Source organism: Primulina tabacum, chromosome 5, assembly GCF_025594145.1.
Source record: "Primulina tabacum isolate GXHZ01 chromosome 5, ASM2559414v2, whole genome shotgun sequence".
NCBI classification, from domain to species: Eukaryota; Viridiplantae; Streptophyta; class Magnoliopsida; order Lamiales; family Gesneriaceae; genus Primulina; species Primulina tabacum.
This window is the reverse complement of record NC_134554.1, coordinates 14,463,241-14,490,707: the sequence shown is the minus strand read 5'-3', so window position 1 is coordinate 14,490,707 and position 27,467 is coordinate 14,463,241. Positions and strand designations below refer to the sequence as shown.

Below are 27,467 nucleotides of genomic sequence, written 5' to 3'. Positions count from 1 at the left end.
AGACATTTCTCATCTGAGAATTTTTGGATGTATGGTGTATGTGTCTATTGCACCACCGCAACGAAAGAAAATGGAACCTCAAAGAAAGGTTGGAATTTATATCGGTTATGATAGTCCATCAATCATTCGATATCTTGAACCTCAGACAGGCGACGTGTTCACAGCACGTTTTGCTGATTGTCATTTTAATGAGGAAATCTTCCCAATGTTAGGGGGAGAACAGAAACATACCGAAAAGGAAATTACATGGTATGTATCATCATTGTTACATCTGGATCCAAGAACAAAACAATGTGAAAAAGATGTACAACAAATTGTACACTTGCAAAGAATATCAAATCAAATACCAGATGCATTTGCATACACAAAAGGGGTAACTAAATCATATATACATGCTGCAAATGCCCCTGCTCGAATTGAAATTCCAAAGAAACAAATGGAAGATACTCATGATGTCATTAAACGCCTGAAGCGTGGAAGGCCAGTCGGTTCCAAGGATAAAAATTCTCGAAAAAGAAAATTCATAGAGAAACACGATGATCACAAAATAAAGAATGACGTTTCTGAAGAAACACATGATGATCACAAAATAGAGAATGGTGTTCCTGAAGAAACACATGATGATGAAAATGTTCTGTCAGAACCACAAACTGACGAGAATCATGAAATCTCTATCAATTATATTAATACTGGAAAAATATGGAACCGAAAAGATATAGATGAAATTGATGATATATTTTCTTATAATGTGGCAATCGACATCATAAATGATAACAAAGATCATGAACCAAAATCTTTTGGTGAATGTAAAAATCGGCAGGATTGGATAAAATGGAAAGATGCCATCCAGGTTGAATTAAATTCGCTAAATAAACGTAATGTTTTTGGACCTATAGTCCTTACACCTGAAGGTGTAAAACCTGTTGGATACAAATGGGTTTTTATTCGAAAGCGAAATGAGAAAAATAAAATAGTAAGATATAAAGCTCGACTTGTTGCACAAGGTTTTTCTCAAAGGCCTGGAATTGATTATGAAGAAACGTATTCTCCTGTGATGGATGCAATTACGTTTCGGTATTTGATTAGCTTGGCGGTATCTGAAAATTTAGAAATGCGTCTTATGGATGTTGTTACAGCTTACTTATATGGATCACTTGATAGTAATATATATATGAAAATCCCTGAAAGATTTAAGATGCCTGAAGCACAAAGTTCAAAACCCAGGGAATGTTATTCTGTGAAATTACAAAGATCATTATATGGGTTAAAGCAATCAGGTCGAATGTGGTATAATCGACTAAGTGATCACTTGATGAAAAAGGGATATGTAAATAATTCAATATGCCCTTGTGTTTTCATTAAGAAAACAACATCCGGATGCGTAATTATTGCTGTATATGTTGATGATTTAAACATCATTGGAACGAATAAAAAAATTCAAGAAGTTGTGTCATACTTGAAGGAAGAATTTGAAATGAAGGATCTTGGAAAAACCAAGTATTGTCTGGGTTTACAAATTGAACAAAAAGAATGTGGAATGTTTGTTCACCAGACAAATTATACAGAAAATATCCTTAAACGTTTTAATATGGATAAAGCAAATCCTTTAAGTACTCCAATGGTTGTTAGATCATTAAACATAGAAAAGGATCCATTCCGTCCATGTGAAGATGATGAAGATATTCTTGGTCCAGAAGTACCATATCTAAGTGCCATCGGTGCCCTTATGTACCTTACAAATTGTACAAGGCCTGATATATCTTTTGCCGTGAATCTGTTGGCAAGATTTAGCACATATCCAACAAAGAGACACTGGAACGGAATTAAACATATATTCCGTTATCTACGAGGAACGACAGATTTGGGACTTTTGTATTCAAAAGATGCTAATCCAAGTATAATTGGTTATGCTGATGCTGGATACTTATCTGATCCACACAAGGCACGTTCCCAAACTGGATATGTATTTACTCGTGGAGGCACTGCAATATCTTGGCGTTCTCAGAAACAAACGCTCGTAACAACTTCATCAAATCATGCCGAGATTATTGCACTACATGAAGCAAGTCGTGAATGTGTGTGGTTAAAATCAATGACCCAACATATCCAAATTTCATGCGGATTATCATCTGATGAGAAGCCTGTGATACTATATGAAGATAATGCTGCATGTGTTGCTCAAATGAAAGAAGGATACATAAAAAGCGACAGAACTAAACATATTCCTCCTAAGTTCTTCGCATTCACCAAGGAGTTTGAGAAGAATAGATGTATTGATGTTCGTCACATTCAATCAAGTGAAAACTCATCAGATCTCTTCACAAAGGCACTTCCTACGTCAATATTCAGAAAGCACATATATAATATTGGGATGCGCAATCTACGAAATTTGTGAAGAATTGTTCATGTCAACATCAGGGAGAGTTTACGTGACTGCACTCTTTTTCCCTTACTATGGTTTTTATCCCAATGGATTTTTCCAAGTAAGGTTTTTAACGAGGCAGTACAAAAACACGTAATGAAGACATCATCGTATCATGATCATCATCACAAGGGGGAGTATTGGAAAATAATATTTAAAATGTGTGTATTGAATATTTGAATGTTGAAAATAAGAGTTGTAAATATTGAAAATTAGTGTGTGATGATGTAGGTAATGATGTATTTTATTTTTGGATTATTTGTAAAGATTTCCTATAAATAGATCTCTCATTTGTGAAGAAAATCACAATTGAGTAGAGAGAAAAATATTATAAAGTGTGTAGTTTGATAAATTTTGAGAGTTTGAGATTTTTACTTTTTACCATAAATTTTTATTTTTTCACAACACAACAAGCATTTTGGGTTTGATGCACTTAATTTTCAATAATCGGTCATTTTATTTCGGAGATTTTAACATATATGTTTGTTCTAAATATATATTGTAATGACATAATAATTTACTGTCGGTATCGTAAATATATAAACATATTTATTTAATGTGCTGAAATGAATAAGAAGTTGATCGAAATTGAAAGAAAGCTTTTGTGAAGAGAGAGAGAATGAATAAGACGGCTTATTTTTTTGAAGGACATAAAGTTGGGACAATGGGTCCGTTCCTCGAGTTCATGCGTGACAAACATTATATGTAAGTAAATACTTATTTTTATAATTAGTGTATTGAAAGTTTTTTTTTTTTTTTTTTGAAATGATGGCTATTGAAAGTTAAAAATCCCTTATTAAATTATACAATGATATATCTATATCTAATATATAAATATATGAGTTTGAATTGTGAGCTTACTATTTTACCATTTTATTTGTTTTACAATTTATCATTTTAATGAGATTCTTTAAGTCATTTTCTATGTTGGTTTAATATAGTCATTAATAATGTACTTAATGTACTTAACTCAAACAAGATAATTATTTTGAGCTTACTATTTTACCTTTTTATTTGTTTTACAATTTATCATGTTAATGAGGTTCTTTAAGTCATTTTCTATGTTGGTTTAATATAGTCATTAATAGTGTACTTAACTCAAACAAGATAATTATTATTTTGATTTTACTTTCAAATTTAATTTAATTATTTAATTTTATACATTTCCGTCAAACTCATGAAAAATCCTTATCATAATGTTATACATTTAAAAAAATCTAATACTATTATGAATAAATGACTTTAAATTGTGAGCTTACTATTTTATCATTTTATTTTTTTTCCAATTTATCATTTTAATGATGTTCTTTAAGTCATTTTCTATGTTGGTTTAACATAGTCATTAATAATGTACTAAACTCAAACAAGATAATTATTATTTTGAGCTTGCTATTTTACCCTTTTATTTGTTTTACAATATATCATGTTCATGAGGTTCTTTAAATCATTTTCTATGTTGGTTTAATATAGTCATTAATATTGTACTTAACTCAAACAAGATAATTATTATTTTGATTTTACTTTCAAATTTAATTTAATTACTTAATTTTATACATTTCCGTCAAATTCATGGAAAATCCTTATCATAATGTTACACATTTAAAAAAATTGCTAATATTACAACATATATTACTATTATAAATAAATATTATAAATATATGACTTGATTTTACTTTCAAATTTAATTTAATTAATTTTATACATTTCTGTCAAACTCATGGAAAATCCTTATCATAATGTTATACATTTAAAAAAATTGCTAAAATTACTAACATATATTACTATTATAAATAATAAATAATAAATAAATATTATAAATATATGACTTTTATTTTTAACTTACTATTTTATCATTTTGTTTGTTTATAATTTTCTATGTTCATGAGGTTCTTTAAATTATTTTATGTTAGTTTAATATGATTATTAATAGAGTGCTTAACTCAATCAAGTTATTTATTATTGTAATTTTAAATTTACTTTTAAATTTAAAATTAATTGCTTTAATATATTTTACATTGACATTAAATTTATAGAAAATCACTATCATAATGTTATAAATTAAATAAATTTTTAATATTACGAACATTAATTTAATAATGAGAAGACGAATGGAGATGAGTGTGATTGAATAAAATTAAATTATTAATAAATATTAAGATCATATAAAACATTTTTTTCTCATTTAGAATATAGATATTTTTAGACTACTTATGTATCAAAATAGATACGTGATTGAGAGAAAAATGTTTGTATGTAAGTGATTTAAATGTAAACATTTAAGCTATTTAGTCAATTTTCGATATATGATGCTAAATAAATATTACAAAATAATATATTATCTATTAATCTATTAAATATATGAATTATTTTTGTGAGCTTACTATTTTACCATTTCTTATTTTACAATTTGTCATGTTAATGATGTTATTTAAATATTTTTTATGTTAATTTAATAGGATCATTAATAGTGTACTTAACTCAATCAAACTAATTATTATTTTAATTTACTTTTAAATTTAATTTTAGTTACTTAAATTTATACATTGCTGTCAAATTTATGGAAAATCTCTACCATATTAATGATTGGTAATAATGGGAAGACGAATGAAGGTGAGTCGGATTGAATAAAAATAAATTATTAATAAATATTAAGGTCATATAAAACTTCTTTCTCCCATTTAGAATAAATATATTTTCAGACTCTTTATGTGTCAATAGAGATACGTGATTGAGAGAAATTATTTAATGTAAGTGATTTCAAACACTGTTTTTAAGCTATTTATTCAATTTTTTTAATAAATACTGCTAAATAAATATTATTAAATAATATGATCAATTTGATCATTTTGTGTTCTTGCAATGAGAAGAGTTTTTTACCCTAGCGTTAATATGTTTTATTGTTATATGTCATTTGTATTGATCATGTTGTGTTTGGATTGCTTATGTGATTTGTTTGTTTGCCGAAAGAAAACAGAAAATAAAACCACATATTCCATGAAAATGGTTATTTTTCAATTTTTTATTGTTGAGATATTTTGTTAATTTTTAAACACATAATGCATGTTTTCTGTTTGCTTAGATTAATTAGTTTGAAGTGACTTAGAAAATATTAAAAATGCCGAAATATTTTTTGTTTTTACCTTATGTATCAGAATATCAAGAGATAATATTTTTTTATTTATTGAGGCAAATGTTTTTCCAAAATCATGTCTATAAATCAATATTTAAAATTTTTTACGACATTATTGTATTATCTATTCAAAATTTTTGTATTTAGATTGATAGAAAGTATTTGAATTTGAGTTTTTATGTGCTTGCTTATATTATTTTTGTAGTAATATTTATTGTGAAAATAATAGGTGGACTAAAAAAATTCGGTACGTTTAGGAGTCCTCTTGTGGACGACAAACATGAATAAATTGTTAAAAGATATAATATCCGGTAGATTTTTTGCATGCGATTTTGTTCTAATTCAATGATTATGCATGATTCTAAATTTTAATTATATCACCAGTTAACATATGCTTTGTTATTGCTAGATATATTTTGACAACGGTCTAATATTTTTCTTTGGTTTAAGAAAAATTGTTTGACTTTATATTATATTTTTACGACTATTTTTCTTAATGGTTTTATTGAAGGATTTTTTCATGATGATTTCGAGGCACCATTTTTTCCTTTGTGCGTGTGTGTGTGTTTTTTTTTTTAAAAAAGATGTGGAATATCTATGAAATAATGACGTTAATAAGGCGCCTTCTCTTTATTTGAAAAAAATATTGGAAAATTTATACAAATTGTGAATAATATGAGTTAGTATTTAATTTGAGAGTGATTTGTGCTTTTTGTTGCTCGTATATACTTCCATTTCTGTGTTATTGTACTAAATAAGTTATTTTAAACTTTGAGTTATCATTTTTTTCTTATCGAGTTTGTTTGGTTTATGATTTTTTATTCATTTTGGTTAATATTGTTGGCGGTAATTGATTTTTCTGATATTATATGATGTGCCTTGTTGTTTATATGAAAATAAGTATGAGAGTACACCAATAAAAGCCACGTATTTTGGGTCTTCTGTTCTACGAAGAGGATAATAGATGGCTTCTGTGAAATATATAATTTATTGGTTCTTCATACATATAGTCTACGAAATGCGTCAAACTTTGAACAAAAAAGTTAAGACAAATATAATGGATGAAAAAAGACATGTTAAATAAAAAATAATGTTGCGTATTAATATGTCCTAATTTCTGTATGATATAATTCAAACACATTTTTTTATAGATATTTGAAATTAGGTATAACTAAGCAACATGAAACATATACATATATATTAAATCGTATTTAAAGCAAAATGTTAAAATCAAGAATGATTCAGATTTAAATTTCAATGAAGCACAATGAAGAAGAAATTGAAGAATTGTATGTGTACGTTAAGTTTTATATAGTGATTTTGGTTTTACTTCATGGTTTGTGACATATGGATGCCATATAAAATGTCAATATTTCTAAAAAATAAAATCGTTTTTCAAAAAGAAAAATTATTCAGTCAGAAAAAAATACAGCAAAAACAAAAGGTGCATAATTCTCATTCTATTTATAATGGTATGAGAATAATTCTAAAGCGTTGTGGACACAATAAATCAATTTTGTCCATTTTATTGAGACATTGAGCCATTTCACTTTATTTTCTCCAATATTATTTCGATATATTTCGAAGTGACTAAAAGGTTGTTTTTGTCTCATTTTTAGTCAAAGTGTCTGACCAATTAATTAATAAGATATACGATGCTAGCATAGAAAATTCCTCGTCAAATAAATTCACTTAGTCAAATATTTAAATTCAAATAGAATTCTACAATATTTCATAAAATTAATTTTGACTATCATAAAATGATTATAAAATATAAACAGTTGTATTATTAGATGAGATATTGAATAAGACAAATACTTTGACATTTATTTGAATAATATCTCATACGCATATCTTAATTACGTTATTCGTGTCTTTTCTCAAGGTTTTTAAAATAGTGTTATTAGTTTTGTATGTTGTTCCATAAGATATAAAATATTATAAAACAAAATGTAAACTCAATAGAAGAAAATTTTTTTTGTTTCAATGAATAATATAATATTATGTTCTAAACACAACAAATTAGATTGAAACTATATCATCCTCATGACATGATGCACACAATCATTGTTCTAAAGCTTTCAAAAAAATGACGAACGAGATGAGTTTTCTGAATTGAGTCAAATTAAACGAGGACACAATTCTAAGATATAGTCATTTGAAGAAATTTTCAAGTATTTTTTATCACAGTGATTGAGAAATACTGAAATAATTGTTAAAAATTTATTAACTTTATAGCTATATGATGACAATATTGATACTAAATATATAAAAATGATATCACAAATATCACAATGTTTGAAGAAGGTGCAACACTATTCATTGATTATGTTGTTGAAGAATATATAGGTTATGCATACTTTTAGTCACAAATGAAAATCTATCACGACTAAAAGCATGTTTTCTTGAGAATTATAGTTGATGATTGTCAAAAACTGAAAAATCATTTAACAACAAAACAAATAGTCGGAAAAATAAGATTATCAGATAAAAACAATGTAGAAAACCGAAAAAATGCCGTGATAAGGAAGCAAACTACGAGCATGTCAGATCTCAGATGAGGATTGTAAATAAAATAATAGATGTTAAAAACGATCAGATACTTGTTGAGTATACCAAAATGGTTATATGCATATTATAACAAACTACGACAAAGAGTTGTTAAGTTATCAAAATAAACCAAGAAGCTGGATAAGATAACTTCTCCAATTCATATAACGTCTATGGTCATGAATTTTTATTTTTTGTTGTTTGGTTTGTTTCAATTGATAAATGCTATTAGCCATGTTTTAATTAATTTAAATATGATTAAAATTTCGTATATATCTTCAGCAGTTTATGTTCTCAAGTGCAACACACGTGCATTTTTCTAGTATATATATATGTGTGTGTGTATGTATATGTGGATCATATGTACGAGACAAGATGGAAAATCATATGTGGCTCAGACTACACCGTTGGATTAAAGCAGAAAATGCATGGAAAATCAGATTTGGAGTCTTTTGATCATTTATATTCCAGGTGCACTGTCTCAAGAAGAATTTGAGACGGCTTTAGAGAAAGTTCATGGCAACTTCGACAGCTACACTTAAAACGTTCAGAGACGTTTATCGAGGTAATTTGATTCTAAATAAGATGAGATGTGTTACACTTACCGTCATAGTTTTGGAATTCAAGGAACCGTGCTATGTTTTAGAGTGAAAAACCGGTAGTAGAAGTCATAGTCAAGAATATTAAAATTCTTAGCTTTCGTTGTATTGCTAGTGCGATTTCGATTATTGATACTTTATAATAACTGTTCTATGATATAGAGTTCATTATCGTAAATTCTCTTCTGATATGTCCAGTGTAGTTGTACATATTATCTTTTTATTTTATTTAATGGAAGTAATTTCATTTAAAAAAAAAAGAAGAAAAATGCTAAAAAATTTCAATCACTTTTGGCCTCAGATTCCATTTGAAGCTACTAACAACAAAATCTGCGGGCCATTATTTGTGAAAAGACTATGAAAACTCTTATTTTTTTAACCAAGTCTGTGGGAAACTTTTTAAAGTTTGCAATCTGTTTCTTTCACACATCATCTTAATATCTACATAAATAAATAATTCAGGTGGCATCTCATACAGTTCTTTGAAGTTGGATGTTCTATTTTTTTAGGTTTGTTTAAAAAATAAATTTTATTTTAATATATCATAAAGTTCGCTCACCCATTTTGTTTGACAGATTATCATTGAACAAATGACTCTTAGTCAAAACATACTAAAATTATTTTAATCTATAACAGATGAATGTTGTAAAAGTACAAAGCCACTACTTTATTGCAATTAAATTTCAATTATCGAAGTCAATTCAACATGTTTACTTATTTAATTAATAATTTTTAAAAATAGGTAACACTAATTTTCAATAGTAATAAATAATAAAACTTAAAATAATTTAATTATAAATACAAAAATTATATCAATTTTGTTTGTGAAAATATGTATTAATAAAAATAAACAAGACAATTATTTATACTCGAACATAGAGAATATGTATGTTAAAATGTTTGCAATTAGCGTAACTTTATAAATTTTAATATATTTAATTTATCATAATTATCTTTATATATGCGTGTTCATCAATTTATGCATCCATCGAAAAAAACGTCGGTTTATCGAATTCTCAGATTGTAGCAATCTAAAAAAAATATTTATTTTTGAGAAAACACCCGAATTTGGCCAAAATGGAAACAAGAAATAACCCATTTAAGCACAACAGAATATTCAGTTCAAATATCATTGTAATATAAATTTTGTTAGAGTCAGTGATTACTTTCCAATAATTTAAAGTCTTTCTTTTTTGCCGATGGCCTTTGGCATCTTTTCAATTGCTTGGATTTGCTTTCATAATCATTGGCCTTGGGCATCTTTTCAATTGCACCAAACTTCACATTCTCAACCCAAAATCCTACATAACCTTGACTTGGTTCCAACCTCCAAGACTTAAATACTTTGAACCCATTTTATTCATGCTAGTTTCCGTAGTTTTTGCGTAGATGGAAATTTTCGTGGGGCGAAAACCAATACCCCTTGGAGGAACCATCTCCTCCAAGAGTCTCCCACATTTGGAACACTCAACCATATCTACGTTCTATTTTGTTTCATCATTTTTCAGCGTTATTCTCGACAAAATCGCGCCTGCGGCTCAACATGGGCTAATCTATTTGCTCCAAGCCATTGCATTCAGCCAATAAGTACTAATTCTCCATCTCCATTCAACCGAACACATGGGAGTTGAAGGGCGATACCATTGGCTACTTCAAATTGTCACATTTGTGTCCTAATCACTACCCTTTTGGCATTTGGGCAGCCTAAAAGTTTCTTGAATGCATTTATAAGAGCACATAGTGTTATTCTCCAAGGCATTTGGCTCGTGGTAATAGGCTTCATGCTATGGACACCACAACTGATTCCTAAATGTTGCTACTTGAAGTCCTCGGACGTAGGCCGAGACATCGTTTTGTGCCATGGGGATCATGCCCTAGAGCGAGCCAAAGCGTTATTGAACATTTGGTTTGGTCGGTATATATATGATAAGATTAACGATAGGTATATATATATATAGAAATATCTCTATAATTTATAGAAATCCAACTATACATTATAGCAATTATCGAAAATTTTCCTAGCAAAATATATCTTCAAAACAGCTCTTGAATTGACCCAATCAGCATAATGCAAACCAATTTATTAATAATAGAAGGATTGAAATAATTGTGTATTTATTTATCGTTTGGTTTGTGTGATATGATAAGTAAATGATATATAATAAGAGAGATTATAAAATGAAATGTAAGGATAAATAACACATTGTGATAAATTATATGATGCTTGATATGATTTTAAATTGCTTGATTATTTTTGTTAATTATATTATGATTACTAAAATGTCATAATCATATATCAATTAGTAATATATTCTTAAAATGATTGAATAAGTAAATAAAATTTTAGAACTAATTTATTTAAAAATTATAAATAAAATTAAATATTATATTAATTATTAAATTTTCACTAATTAAAATATCAATCAATATTATAGAAAATAATTAAAAATTAATAAAAACACAAATATGCATTTGTGATAATTAAAATAGTAATACAAATTTGAATATTAAATAATGCTTAATAATAATAATAATAATTAAAATATGATTAATAATAATTAAATTAGTTATAATATTAGTCCAATTATAAATTATATTTAAATATTACTAAATCTATTAAATTTATAATTATTTTAAACTTTCAGATATTAAAAGAAAATTTAAATTAATCAAACATCATATCTTCTCTTCTAACTGATAATATAACCAATAAAAGAAGATAATAATGCTTATACTGCTGGCTGAGTGCGGGTTGAACGAGCCTATCAAAATCTTAATCATACACACCAAACACATGATAAGCAAATGATTAAAAATTGATATTCTCTTATCATATACGACAAACAAACATTATTTATTTATTTATTTTGAAACATTAGGATGAGTATATATTTTCAAATCACAATTTGGGATAACAAGATAAACTGATATTTTTGTTTCAAAACTTCTTCTGAAAATCTTTATATCATTTAATCTATAAATATCGAAAGCAAAGTACCTGATTAATTGGGAATTTGGTTATTTTTTTTTTCGACAAATGAATTTGGGAATTTGGTTATTTTTAAATTTCAAATAAGAGAAACAATCAAAACTTTCCTTTATATATATTAAATGATCTTGCACTTATTGCGTTTCCATTTCACTGCCAAATAATAATTCAGAAGATCTCTTTCACCATTCCAAAATTGATATCAACAATCAAGAAAATTTAATTCTTTCCTCTCATAATAATTAAAGGCAAATCTCTTGAAATTAAAATTATTCCAACCACCCACTATAAATTTTATTCACATATGTCTCATTTTCACACACACACATCCTATATATTTTAATTAATTAATATTTTCTAGCATCATGGAAGCAAAGATTTTGGGATGTGTCATCCTTTGTATTCTTGTACTGAATCCTAGCCTAGCAAATGCTGGTTTATCCGTGAAGAAGCAAGAGCATCACGATCTTGATTGGCCATATTGCACAGATAAAAAGTGCTTAGGTTATTGCATAGCAGCTTGTTCCAGCCTTAATGTCAACTCAAGTTGTGTCGATCAGAAGTTGTGTAAATGTACATGTTTGGGCTAGGAATCAATTGTTATTGTTTTTATTTTGATAATGAATAAAGAGATCGGAAAATTTCAGACGCACGTACTTCTTTATGATTTAAAATATTAGAATTTCATCGTTATCATCGGCTGATAACAATTTTTTTTTTACCAAATAAAAAATGTTCGATAATCATTCGTCAGCTCCGATTATAATTCTTTTTACCAAGTGAAAAACGTTCGGTTTCATGATCATCATACGTGCACACTTGATAATGAACTAAAATGAGTAAAACATAGTGGTGAGTCGTGGCCGAAACCACTACTGAGAAGATATGGAAATGACAATGACACGCAGCCTGCCATTACCCATTTCTGCAGTTCGTATTTTGCTAATTAGGGGTTTTCCATGCGTAGAAATTTTTTTGGTACATTTTGTGGAATTGTTCCATTAATATAATAGAAAGTGCTTTTACAATTACTATTATAAATAGTAAATATAATTGCCAATAATACACACACTCACACACACACACACATATATATATATATTGATTTGAGCTGGATATTTTTAATAATTAAGATTTGATGAATCAATATAATATTTTGAAGATAAAAACTTGTGTATTTTGTGAGACAGATATCTTATTTGGATCATCCATAAAAAATATTACTTTTTATGCTAAGAGTATTAATTTTTATTGTGAATATCGGTAGGATTGACTCATTTCACAGATAAAGATTCGTGAAACCGTCTCACAAGAGACCTAATTTTTTTTTAAACTTCTATGAGATATATCGCCAATTACTTATAGACAAGTGTCCCAAAATTTTATGTAAAATTTAATAAGATTTCACTAAATCGATTACAATTTAATTAGCAAAAGATACTCTTAACTTTAATAGATAGATAGATATATTCAGTTGAATTTTAATTTTCGAAATAGTAGATGAGATGCAGATTGATTTTGGAAGCTATATAAAAGATTCACATGTATAAACATATCCAAAGATAAATTTGAATTTTGTTATCATTATAATTATAAATGGAATGGTAAAAACTTAAAAATTGGAAACTAATAATAAAAGTCAAAATATAGTGGTAAATGAGTAAAATATGAACGAAAACGAAAAAAATAAAAATAGCAAAAAATTAAAAATATACACACTTTTTTTCCTATATATGATATGCCATTTAATTCTTTCTTTTAAATTTTTTGTTTACTTTCTTTGCAAGTATCTCATTTGAAATGTATTTATCTTTATCTTTTATCCATATCTAACCATATATTGGTTTTTAGAATTTTAAATATGAAAAAGAATAAAATATAAGATTTACTCAAATCATTTATCTTTCAAGAAGATATACTTTTATTTAAAATTTAAAATTAAACTAAAAAGTGGAAAGTGGGACCTGCGTGAAAATTCAGAATTTCAATAAAAGGAAAGACCTACCTTAATGAGGGAACGAGTACAATAAAAAGAAATAATAACAGTCATGCATTGAAATGCATACAAGTATAGGCCATGCAGAAAAGAGCTTCCCAATTCGATGCCATTTGTGGACTCATCAAAACCTCTGCCTTCTCTCCCCGTCTCTCTGTATTCTCCTCTTTTTTCTACACTGTTTTCTTTTCTATTTCGAGTAAAAAACAACCCCGTCTTTGATCAAAGAAAGAAGCGTGTGGTCGAGATCTGGGATTAAGAAAGAGTCGTTCTTTCGAGACTTTTGGTCTGTGAATTTTTGGTGGGTTTTCGGAGAGGGGAAATGGGTCGGGGCAAGATCGAGATAAAGAAGATAGAGAATGCGAATAGCAGGCAAGTGACCTTCTCGAAGAGAAGGGCCGGGCTTTTGAAGAAGGCGCATGAACTGGCGGTGCTGTGCGATGCTGATGTCGCCGTTATCATTTTCTCCAGCACTGGGAGGCTCTTTGAGTTCTCTAGCTCCGAGTATGCATGTCTTTCATTTCTTTTCCATGTTCTTTTTTTATATATTTATTTTTTTCCTGGTGGGATTTATTCGTGTGGTTGCATGTGTGTTTTATTGTTTTGATTTATTGATTTTTGTTTTTGCTTCTGAAATGGTCTGTTTCGATTCTGGATTCGCCTTGCTTGGATTAGATTTTAGTTGAGGTGATCTTCAATTACGAAAAACAATAGATTTGAGTTGAATTTTTTTCATTTAATATGGGAACGAGGGATATTATCAAATTTAATAATTATATTATAAAATATTGTAAATTTTTAATCGAAAATAAGATCAGCAGCGTAAATATAGTTTATATAAATCAAGTTATCTATTTGTACTTTGGGTTTTAAAGTTTAAAGATTGATTTATACTTCGGTTTATTGTTCCACACGCTTACGGTTTGATTCAATTTTGGCCCGACATCTAGCTTTGGAGCGGAAATTGCTTGTTCTTTCTTTTCTTTTTAGTTAGGGAGGACTTTGTTACGACGACGTCTCGAACTGAAATCATGTTGGACTTTGACTTGATCTTTCATGGTCTATGGGATAGGACTTGGTGGCTTGTCTTTTCGTGTTGTTTTCTTTTAAGACGGAAAAGAACCGGTGAGAATTAGACAAAGGATGTTATTTTTTTGAATGAATTTCTATTAATTTTTTTTAATCAACAAACGTGGTAATCGGAATTTCACAACTTATTGGTTGTGTTCATCTGATTTCCAATAAAACTCGACTATCGATTATTGTTGTGAGATTTACCCGAAACTCGATCAACCTCTCTCAAGAACACTCAACGTAATTTCAGAAACTTTGAATTGAATGTGTGTGACCAAATGGCAGAAACTCAGAGATTAATAATCACACACAACGAGCACTCCAAAAGATGAAATGCAAATTGAGAAAAATGGAAGACGACCGATTTACGTGGTTCGGTTCAATGTGAACCTACATCCACGGCAGCCAACCAAACAAAGTCCCGCTATCACTTTTGAAAGAATGAGAGAGCACAATATGAGTTTCAGCCTTATGTCACTTGTCATACATGATATATATATGCTATCCTCCTAACTACCTTCTAACTGTCTAATATCTATCCAAGTGATTCAAGACTTAATCTAACTCCTTTCGATTTCCCCAATTCTTATTTACAGTGCTCCTTGTATCCATGAACAGGACCATCCTTTGACATTTCTCCACCTTGGTTCTGTTATGTCTTCAACCTATGTTTTCTTCTGTTGGCTGCAATAAGACCCTCAACTAAGTTTTCACCTCCTTAAACAAGTTTAGGCAATGTGTGAACTTGGTTACTGGTAGGCTTTTAGTTAACATATCAGCTGGGTTGTCTTCATTAGCCGCCTTCGCAATTTTAATCCCACATTTCGCTATGACTTCTCTTATGAAGTGGAGTCCAATGTCGACGTCCTTTGACCTCTGGTGATACATTGGATTTTTCATGAGGGATATGCATGCCACTTCTATTATTGCAGTGCTCATATCTTCCTGAACTTCGCCCATCTCCTTAATGAAACCATGAATCCATATCCCTTCCTTTATTTCTTCGGTTGATGACAGAGCTACTACCTTTTGGAGACTAGCTTTCCAACTTATGGCTCCACCAAATGCTGTGAATATATATCTCGATATTTACTTCCTTGTGCACAAACAACCAGCATAGTCTGAATCCACAAAGCCTTTCACCATTGTTGATGCACTTAAGTTTGCTTTGAATTTGATACCTATGTCCCAAATTCCATTTATATACCCTAGTATCCACTTCAACACTTGTCAATGCTCCTTTCCTGGGTTGGGCACACTCATTGCATTGGCTAAATCTGGTCTACTGCATACCGTACAATACATTATGCTTTCTATTGCATTTGCATATGGAACTCCTGTCATGTACTTTGTCTCTCCATTGTCTTTAGAAGCCTGTGAAACCGAAAGTTTGAAGTGTTGTGCAAGGGGAGTGTTTACTGGTTTTGACTTGGTCATCCGAAATCTACCCAACACTTTGGATATCTATGATTCTTGTGACAAGAACACCATTCCTTCTGTCCTATTGCGTCTAATCTAAATCCCAAAATCCTACTTGCAGCAACCATGTCTTTCATTTCAAATTCTGCACTTAACTGTCCTCTGAGTTTATTTATTTAATGTCTGTCTTTGCTTGCCAACAACATATCATCCATGTATAGCATTATATAAACTTGACTTCCTGTTTTACCATTCCTATAGTATACACAAGTGCCATACTTTGATCTATGAGACCTATCTTTTCCATAAACTAATCGAAGCGGAAGTACCATTGCCTCGGGGACTGTTTGAGACAATATAGCGATCTCTTCAATAGGCAGACTTGATTTCGGTTCCTTGTTCAAAGCCACTTGGTTGCTTCATATAAATCTTCTCATGAAGTTCACCGTGCAAGAAGGTTGTCTTAAAGTCCATTTGGTCTAAGTCCATATCCTGTTGAGTTACCAATGCTAATATGGTTCTTATGGACGTTTGTTTGACCACCGGGGAAAATATTTCATTGAAAATTGAAAGTCCACCCCTTCTCTTTTAGTGAAGCCTTTTTCTACAAGCCCTCACTGCTTCAATGCTGAGGATCCCTTCCTTTTTCTTAAAAATCTATTTGCAACCTAGTAACTTTTGGCCTGGTGGTTTGTCCACAATAATCCATGTTTCATTCTCTCTTTTTCTACAACCCCTCACTGCTTCAATGCTGGGGATTCCTTCCTTTTTCTTAAAAATCCATTTGTTACCTAGTAACTTCTGGCCTGGTGGTTTGTCCACAATAATCCATGTTTCATTCTTTCTCAAGGATTTCATTTCCTCCTCCATAGCACCAATCCATTTATGCCTTTCCTCAATCTTGACAGCCTCCTGAATATCCAGTGGCTCCACCTCAACTATGTATTTGCCACTACAAAGGCATAACCAATAATATCTGCATAACCAAGTCTTTGGGGTGGCTAACAGTCCTCTTTTGCCTAGCCCTCACTAGCTGGAAATCACCTAAGTCTTGTTCCACTTGAGTTTGATCAGTTGGCGCAGGTTCTTCTTGAGGACCTGCTCCGTTGATATCCGTACTGTTTTGAAGTTTTAAATGTAGCTTGCCAGTATCACTCTTACCTGGTGACCAAGGGGTTTTGTGTGTCTTATACGTTGTTCCTGATTCATTGAATACAACATCTCGACTCACAATACATTTCTCATCTCCAGCTTCAATACGCCCCAATCTATATCCTTTTACACTATCTGGGTAGCCTAAGAATACACATTTCTTGGCCCTAGGTTGTAGTTTATCCTGTTTGACATGGGCATATGCAGAACATCCAAAAACTTTCAAGTTTGAGTAGTCCGGTGGATGCCCTGTCCGGGCTTCTTGTAGTGCTTTGAAATCTCTAGCAGATGATGGTGACCTATTAACTAAGTAGCAAGCTGTTTTGATTGTCTCTGCCCAGAACGTGAGTGGCAAACCAGACCTAATTAGCATGCATCTAACCTGTTCAAGTAATGTCCTATTCATTTTTTCAGCAAGGCCATTCTATTGCGGTGTATTATTCACAGAATGATGCTTCGAGATTCCTTCATCCTTACAATATTGATTTAACTGATGCGATCAAAACGCTAATCCATTATCTGTGCGAAGTTTCTTAACCTTCCGATTGAATTTCCACCATAACCTTCCATTCCTTGAATGCTTGGAAGGCCTCATCTTTGCTTTTCAATGCAGTGATCCATACCTTTCTGGAGCAATCATCAATTATGGAAATAAAATATCTCGAGCCACCTTTTGATTGACCCTTGAAGGACCCCATAAATCTGAATGTATTTTGTCTAAAATTCCTTTGGTCTTGTATCTCGATGACAGCTCTTGCCAAGAACACTTGCCTCACAAAAACTCCAGACCTTCTTGTTTTTCTCCGCACAGTAGACCTTGTTTGTTGTGTTCACTTAAGTTAATGTGGCCTAATCTTTGATGCCACAAACGAGTTTTATTAGACTCCTCTACTGTCGAATGTACACTGCCAAGAAAGTATTCCTTTCCAAAATGTGAGAATGCCATTTTTCTGCACACCTCTCATTGTGATTAAGGAGCCCTTTAAGATTTTCATCGTTCCATTTTCAATCTGGATGGTGTAGCCAATCGAGTCAAGCATTCCTACTGAGGGAAAGTTCCTTTTCTGATCAGGAACATATCTCACAGACGTGACAAGTTGTTGCAACCATTTGCCATTTTTTATGTTGCCAACACCCGTAATCTTGTGTGTCTTATTGTTTCCCAAGAGAACACTTCCAAGATTCCTCTTCAACTAGGTCTTGGAACCGATTCTTTTTATAAAAAATTTTATATATTCGCATCTATTTTTTCTTTCAAGTAAGATAATAAATATCCATATTAAAATTTATAATGTAATACATATATAATTTTGATTTTGATTTTAAAAGATAGTAAAAATAAAAAAAAATGAAAATTTGAAGAAAAAAATTATCTATAATACATGTATATGTTATATATAATTATTTTATTACATTATATAACTAAAGAATTACATGCATCTGCTCTTCAAAATCAATTATCAATCAAAATCTTAAATAATTAATGCATGAAAAGAGATATTAATGAGCAATATAAAGACACATAAGTTATTATTTTCTATTATAAAAACAATATATGACATAATCTTTATAATAAATATAATTATAATGTTCATTGATTAACATTTGTCAAATTATGAGAATTTTTACATGTGATATCTTAATATTTTTATTTAATTATTTTGAAATCAAACTAACTAATTCAAAAAATACAAAAAATAACATTTTTATGAAAGTTTATTTTTTGGTTATATTTCAAATTTTAATGGTGGAAATCATACCAGTGGTTTGAAATCTATATTTAATAATTATTGTATGAGTTTATTTGATTTTATTTGATTGGTATTTACCATATAATCTTATTTGAATGTCTATTTAATTGCATATGTTAATTTATTTATTATTTTAAAACTGTAGTTAACAAGAAATTAATAAGTCATCAATGTTAGTGTACGAAAGATCGATTCTGATATATAATTAATTACCCGTGATATAGAATTCTAAAAAAAAAGTAAAAAAAATTTCGAAGGAGGTTAAATATTATTTAAATTGAATATTATGAGTTATATTTTACTATCAATATTACTATTTCATTAGTTTTGATATTGTTTTGATGAATTAGTTACGAGGATTTTAAATCGATAATTATTTGTCTTAATGTGCTTCACTTATCTAAATTATGATTTATGCATTGATAAAATTCATAATTTTGTTGATTTTTAAGTTATTCTTTTTTATATGTGATGTTTGGATATATAATTTTTTAAAAAAATTTGTTTCAACTCATTTCGTTCTATATGTTATGTTCATTATCATTTATTATTATAACATAAAATCAACAGTTTTAATTTTAATTTTGGAAACAATTTTGAAAGTAAGTTATATAAGTTCTAAATTAATTTATTCGTCTAACATGACAAGAGATTAGACCCAGATAAATAACAAAATGATTCAAATTATTTTTTTAGAAAATCAATTTTTTTAATTTTTATGATATAATTGATAAATGCGTGAATCTCATGTACTTCATGCTAGTATTTTAAACACATAGTAGCTCAAACATAAAGTTTCGGTTGTTTTTCTAATAGCTAAATTATGTTTCCAAAGAATGCTCCCAATAATCATAGCGATTTTGAATTCTTGAGAATCAAACATGTTATCTTGGCCTGATATGCATTGTAGGAACGAGCAACTTTCGTTTTACCAGAGTTATATAATTGTGGAATTTCAAATATTTTAAATTGTACAATAATTCGAGTGCCATATTTCAATGACTTGGCCTTTAGTTGCACATTTTGTTGCCATGTTTCAATGACTTAGCCTTTAGTTGCACATTTTGTTTTTGTTTTTGTTTTTGTTAATGTATTTGGTTGTGTGTGTGCATATATACATATAAGTATGTATACATATAAAGTATTTTGATATTTTCTTTTGAAGAAGAAAGTATCTTGATTATGAAGTGTTAAAAAAATTGCATATGTTTTCAGAATGAAAAGTATACTTTCAAGATATAACAAGTGCCTGGATTCTACTCAGGTTGCTGCACTGGAGTACAAGCTAGAGGTATGCTACTATAACTCTGAAGTATGAAAAGTATACTTTCAAGATATAATTTCTGCCGGATTATCGTAGCCAGCAAAAATTCGAAGTTTGGTATTGGACCTACTATAAGTCTGAAGCTTTTTATATCCGATGTTGATTAGTTTAATGAATTTGGAGAAGAGATAGATCTTTGTGGGGTTTTGAATGATTTACGAATAGCCTATGACATGGTTGTAGGTTACACATGATACTTTTCTACGAAGTGTTGTACTATAATTGTGATGTAGTAATAAAGGATGGCAGTGTACAGTTAAAATGGAGTGTTCAAAATGTTTTCCCTTATTTTTTTAACCAGAAGCAGGAACAGAAGGAAGTGGATGTACTCAAAGAGGAGATATTGAAGCTCAAATCAAAGCAACTGTATGATTTCCTTTAATAAATTATAAAAATAAACATCCCGCAGAAATATTTGGAAAACTAAATCCTGTGTTGGCCGTTATGTGAAGGCAATTGTTGGGTAAAGACCTCACAGGTGCCAGCTTACAAGAACTGCGGGAACTTGAGGAACAACTGAACGAGGGGCTGCTTTGCGTGAAGGAGAGGAAGGTAGGCATATATAGTGAATTCTAAAACTAATTAATTTGAGATATCCCATTATACTTCACATCTGCGTTCTGAATATATCATTAGTCCATTGATGTATGCATTGCCGCGAAGCATAAAGCAGATGAGTGTTCAAAATTTATTTACTGAATTATTAAACAAAGTAATTCGATATATTTTGCCATCGAGATGTGTGTTTTTTTGTTTTTGTTTTTGTTTTTTTTATTTCGAGTCCGATGATGTATGTTCTATAATTCCAGGAGCAAATATTAATGCAGCAACTAGCACAATCTAAGATACAGGTGTGTGAAAGAACTTTAATTACCGTCGATCAGTTGCTAGGATACAAAATGTTTCTTTCTGGAAAAATTATTGAAGTTCTCATTTGTGGCTCATAGAGGTGCACACGAGTCAAGTCGAGCTCGAGTAGTACTACTTGAGCTCGACTAGTAATACTCGAGCTCGACTCGATTTAAATTTTGTTACTCGAACTCAATCAGTAATCCATTTTAAGCTCCAGCTCGACTTGTGTATATATCAAGTTACTCAAGCTTGAAAAGCTCGAAAGTTTGATTTTATCATATAGATCTTGAGCCCGGGCTTGTATATGTATTGACAAAAATATCCCTCATTTTTTCTTCTAAATTATATATATATGTATGTATATATGTGTGTGTGTGTTTATGTAGTTAGTACTCGAGTAGCTCACGAGCTACTCGATTACAAATAATTGAAACTTGAACTTGACTCCAAAAAAATACTTGAGCTACTCAAACTCCACTCGAACTCGGTCAAATCAAGCTCGAGTCGAGTTTTGAACGAGATGCTCAGGAACTACTTACAAGTAGCTTGACTCACTTGCACAATATTGTTGAGTGGATTCGGATTTGAGAGAACAGAATTTTATGCACTAACAATTTCCCTACAAGGATCCATTCCTTTTACTTATTTGAATGGAATTTTTCTATGATTAGCTTTTCTATGCAGGAACGAAATGCTGTATTGGAGAATGAGAACCTTACGTAGGCAGGCAAGTAGTATTCATGCATGCTATGAATATTCGATTTGACTTTTGACACTGCATATATATATATATATATATATAAACCATTTCTCGGCTTCACAAAAAAAATTTGGGCTTAATATGAAGTGTAGGTTCAAGAGTTTCAAGGTTTTTTCTCGACCACCAATCTTCCATCACCACATTGTGTTCAGTATGAACTAATGGAAAAGAGCAACTCAACAATCAAAGATGGCTCCAGAAGCCCTGAAACTACATGCGACAATGGTCTTGCAGATGAAGACTCTGACACCACCCTTCAATTAGGGTATTGTGTTTCCTTTAAATTCCTACATTTTTTTCTTAGTTCCATCTACTCTTCCTTGTCATTGCATATGTTACATGTTGTTTGGGGACAATTTGATCCATGAGGTTTGCACAAAAGTGTGTATGTTCTCATGGATATATGGGAATTCAACAATACTATTAGAATCAAGTATGATGTGGTATAAATACAGTGAAGGTTGCATTTGGATTGATGAAATTCTCTCAACGTATTTCAAATGTGTTTTTGTTATTTGGAGAAGTAATACCACGAACTTCATATCCACCCTTACATGTTAATTAGGATATATATCAAGTTTACTCAATAATGATGTCATTTGAAATTCATTCTATTTTATATCATTAATGTATAAATAAGTAAAGTATGAATTTAAGATTTAGCTTATTCTTTCATTGTTAACAATGAATCTATAATCGAAATTCATGGATTTCAAATCCATATCCCAAAATGCAAGCTAAAACTTTGATATTATCAAGATTCTGTAATATCTCTGATACGATTTATTGGTGAGGTTGGAATGATTTAATCTGCTGTATCCGTCCCCACCATCTTATGTACATGGAAAGGAGATAGTTGTATTCCAAACTTAATAGTATCTATCTATATCTTGGATGCAGGTTTTGTTGTTGAAAATTTGTAAATCATGGTTTCATCTGTTCTCTTTGCTAGCATTTTGCTATTTGAAATTTAACTCGGATCAGAATAGGGAACCATAATCTATTTTTCTTTTCCATCTTGTGCGTCATTTATAATGAATCCATAAACAACCGGTCAACTACTTCTCCACTGCACTACTCCATGCGGAGGACAGAAAACTGCTTCGTTCTTGTTCCATGAACAGAGAGCGACTACAAGAACATAACCACACATTTTGGCTATCTACTTCTGGGTCTATGTATGTCAAGTTAGCAGATTAAAGCTCCCATAATTTTGTTCTGCATATGTTATCTCTGTTTCTTTATCCTCTCGTGAGCAAGCTTATTAAGATTGTTACTCAATGTTCTCTCTGATTCTCTGATTTTGGGTACAACACCGTGCAAAGATCTTGGTTTCATGTTAAATGCTCCAGTTCATATTTTCATGTTTAACTTCATGGAGTGCTTTTGAAATTGAAGACCATACCATATTCAAAACCAAGACAGACCATTAAGAGTTTTAGCCTTTTGATCATCTGTACTGACGATGTAGGTCTTATTAAAGTTCATAAAATTTGCCAGTTCTTAAACACACTCACTCTCTTGTCCAGGCCCCCTGTTGGTGTTATTCGTAAAAAGAGGGCAGTTGAGGGTGAAACACATTCCAGCAGTTCTTGAGCTCCAGTGCCTTGCAATGATCTCTTTCTGGCTATTATCTCTCCTGTTATTCTGTAATCTAGCATTAACATTAAACAAATTCAGAGCAAACTTTGTTTAAGCACGATTTCTATCAGATTGCGTTTATTCTAACATTGTATGTTTCAAGCAATGTCGATTCAAGTCTGGTTCTTTCACTGGATTAAAATGTCCATAACTTTTAGTCTTTTAGCTTATTTCATTACTTCATTTGAATGGTTATTGAGGGAAATTCAAAGAACTTCTCAGGTGGATAACGCTTGTTCATTTGTGGTGCTATTTTGGTTTTCTAGTTTTATTTTTATGTTGTGATTTCTCTCACTGTTTTTCTAACTTCTGGTAATTCTCCTTGTCCGTTTTGTTTGCCTTATCGCAATATCCCACCGTCAGTCTTTTATTACGCAATGACTACGATATGTTGTCACATGAAAATTGATGTCAAATTCGTATTTCAGTAAGTTTAGAGCCAACACTCGAATCTTTATGGTCTTAACTTTGGTTCTGGCAAACTTCTTTGAAAATGACAACGGTGTACTGAAAACAAGGAACTCGAGTTTTCGTATGTATTTAACAGCTAACATCCACTATCGCAAGATTTACATATTCACGGTTCATTTACATATTATATATATTACCCACGTAACTGCAAACAATTATCTACACACACCTAATTTATTTAATCCAGGGGATGACTTGATGTATTGTAAAATATATATATATATATATAGAACAAAATTATCAGAAAAATGACAGATCCATCCTCCCGAGTCTACATGTTCTGTTTTGTGAGCCGAAAATTGTCTAACAGTTGATTTCTGGTCGCCAAGACTTCAGAGAACAGATTGTTTGCTTGTTTCTCTATGTTCCTGCACCAGATTTTCCACCTACTTCCAATCTCGTCTTTAACTTCTTGATTCCCTCGTCCCAGCGTTTACCCGATATCGCCTCCGGGACCCTCTCCAGCATATCATTCAACTCTTCGACCTCTTTTGCAACACACTTTGATCCTATCATCTGACTGAATCTCAAGTTTAGCCCTTTGATCGAGGAGTCTTCGAACCCCCCCGAAATTCTTCTCAGTTCCTTGTATGGTTTAGCATCACTGCACAAACCAGAGAGTATTAAACCAAGTGCCCAGTATCCGATCATTTTTGTCGCGGTCAAAGCTTCAAGAACCACATATTCCTTCTCCGAGAATGGCTTCTCCTCTGTCACAAATAAGCCCGTTACCTCTTTCCACTCCAATCCCAGATTTCTTGAAGGGATTCTCTTAAATTTTCGTGCCGCAGAATGTGTTGGATTTTTGAACTGATTCAGGGCATGGAAAACCGAAATCTTGGCTTCATTGACGTATGCAACAGAGGAGGTAATGCAATTTATCAAGTGTAGGAAGTTTAAGGTGAAGTTGAAGTAATTCTCGATGGCTCTGCCACCCCATGTACTCATGGGGTAGTCTATCTCCACCACCAGCTTAGCTAAAGCCTTGCTGGTAACATGTATCAACTCAAAACACTGGGATAGCCCGGCCAGCGACAGATCATTCGATCCAGATTCCTTTAGAAACGAGGTTTGGCTCACGAAATTCGATATTTTGGACCGAAAATTGCGTAATGACGCCAACAGGGCCTTCGAATTCAGGTGGTGATCTTCCAGCTTGGAAGGTAATTTGAGGGATTGGCAAAGTTTTTGAATTACAAGTACCATGGCAGATAAAACTCTTTTAACTTGTTTTTTGTGGTTTTAGGTGATCGATGTTTATATATGGTGGAGGCACATTATTTTAAAAAAACAAGTGGGCATGAAACAACCAGTCAAGTCGTGACTTGTGAGTTGCTTTGGATAAACATTTGCTTAAATTAAATTTGAACAAAACCAGCAACTTGCATGTGGTTTTCTGTATGGTTTAAGATCTTTGTATTCATTAATTATTTATTATGTTCCTTGCACGTATGTAAAGGGTCGCCCAAATTTAAAGAAAAAAGTAAATAATTTGATTGTCAAATATTCTTGTCCGTGTCAGTTCGTCTTAATTGTTTATTCAACACGCGTTTGATAAGCATCCGGTACTGCTTCTTTTCCACCCATTAAAGCCCGAAGGCTGAAAGGTCAGTCAATGAATTATCTCACACGAAAATTAATTTTTTCGGTATCTTAATTTATTAATTAATAACATAAGATTTTGAAACTTGGCTCACACTTTATTTTATTGTTTCTGATGTTTCTGATGTAATATTCACACACACACACACACACACACATATATATATATATATAAGATTACATGAATATCATATATGGTTAGATATGTGCACCGCCTTTATATTCTAGATGATGAATTAGAAGATATTGATTAAATTAAAATCTTGATGATGTTGAAAACAAATTAGGAGATTTGGTTAAATTGGAATAAGATATGTTTCTGTTATCATGTACCCAACGAAGATATGCAAAAATTTGTGTGAGACGGTCTCACGAGTCGTATTTTGTGAGACTGATATCTTATTTGGGTCATCAATGAAAAATATTATTTTTATGCTAAGAGTATTACTTTTTATTGTGAATATCGGTAGGATCGACCCGTTTCACAGATAAAGATTCGTGAGATCGTCTCACAAAAAACCTACTCAAGAAGATAAACGAGGACCGATAGGCGAAAGATAATGGAGATTTTGGTGGAATAGAATAGATTCTACCATCACAGACGTGGGAAAATAATGGATTTACTTGCTAGTTACATTATAATTATATATAAATAAAAGAACTGAAACGGGCCGCTATCTCCACAATATTAGGGTTACAAAAATATAGAGCAGATAAATTGTTATGGTTTGGCAAAATCTTGGTTTGATTTAATTAAAAAACCAAGTGATTACATCGGTTGAGTTTAAATTATTGTACAACCATAATAATTGATCTAATGACTTATGTTTTGTCACATTATGATTATCGATATTAATATTACATATGCGTGATTTTTATATTTTGAGTTGGAGGAATTCAAATCTCGTCTCAAATTTAAAATCTTGATGTTAGATGAACTGTAAGTTGTTTGATGTTGGGATTTATTTCTTGAATTGACTAATGGCTATATTTTTTTCTGGGAAAAGAGAACTTTTTTTTTTTTTTTTGAAAAGTGAAAGATCATGTGTCTGAAACGGAGGAAGAATCATACTAAAGGCAAAATTCCCAAGACTGGTGCGGCTTGGTAGAAGCAAACAACTGGACCGTTGAAATTGCATCTCAAATCATTAAATGAGAGAGTAAGAAGATGAAAAGGTAAAAATTACAATCGTTATTAATATGTTTAGTGCGTTCATGATACATGAGATTGGTTGTAATGTGGATCGCCGCCTGATTATCACATAAGAGATTTGTTAGACCCAACAAAGTAACTCTCATGTCAGATAATAATTCAGAAAGCCAAATTATTTCACAAATAGTTGTGGTCATAGCTTGATAATCTACTTCCACATAAGATCGAGAAACATTGCTTTGCTTCTTTGTTCCCCAAGAGCTCGAAATACTCTCTAAATTTGATATAGAAACTTGTCAAGAATCTACGGGTCATAGGACAAGGTCTCCGGTTGGAGAACTGTTGGTTGACAATAAAATCCCTAAACTAGGATTGTTTTTTATATATTTGACCACTCTGACTGCTGGATTGTTTAGGATCATTCATAAACTAACTCAATGTCGGAACAACATAGCATATGTCGGGTGTCTTGTAATTTTAAAATAAACTAATCTCCAAACCAATCTTTGATATGAATCTAGATCAAAGAGCAAAGGGTCAAGTGTACCATCAGGATTGGTAGAATGAGAGAGCATATCCAGG

General features: G+C 30.9%; 1 protein-coding gene across 1 annotated transcript; it reads left to right on the top strand.

Annotated features, from left to right (window-relative positions):
- The first annotated feature begins 13,757 nt into the window (after nt 1-13,757).
- LOC142546904 (agamous-like MADS-box protein AGL15) lies at nt 13,758-23,816 on the top strand. The gene is given in 9 exon segments (XM_075654872.1): nt 13,758-14,190; nt 20,298-20,373; nt 20,708-20,772; nt 20,859-20,958; nt 21,216-21,257; nt 21,943-21,969; nt 21,971-21,985; nt 22,111-22,283; nt 23,548-23,816. Coding segments are annotated over 9 exon segments (747 nt in total). The 5' UTR covers nt 13,758-14,008; the 3' UTR covers nt 23,615-23,816.
- The last annotated feature ends 3,651 nt before the right edge of the window (nt 23,817-27,467 follow it).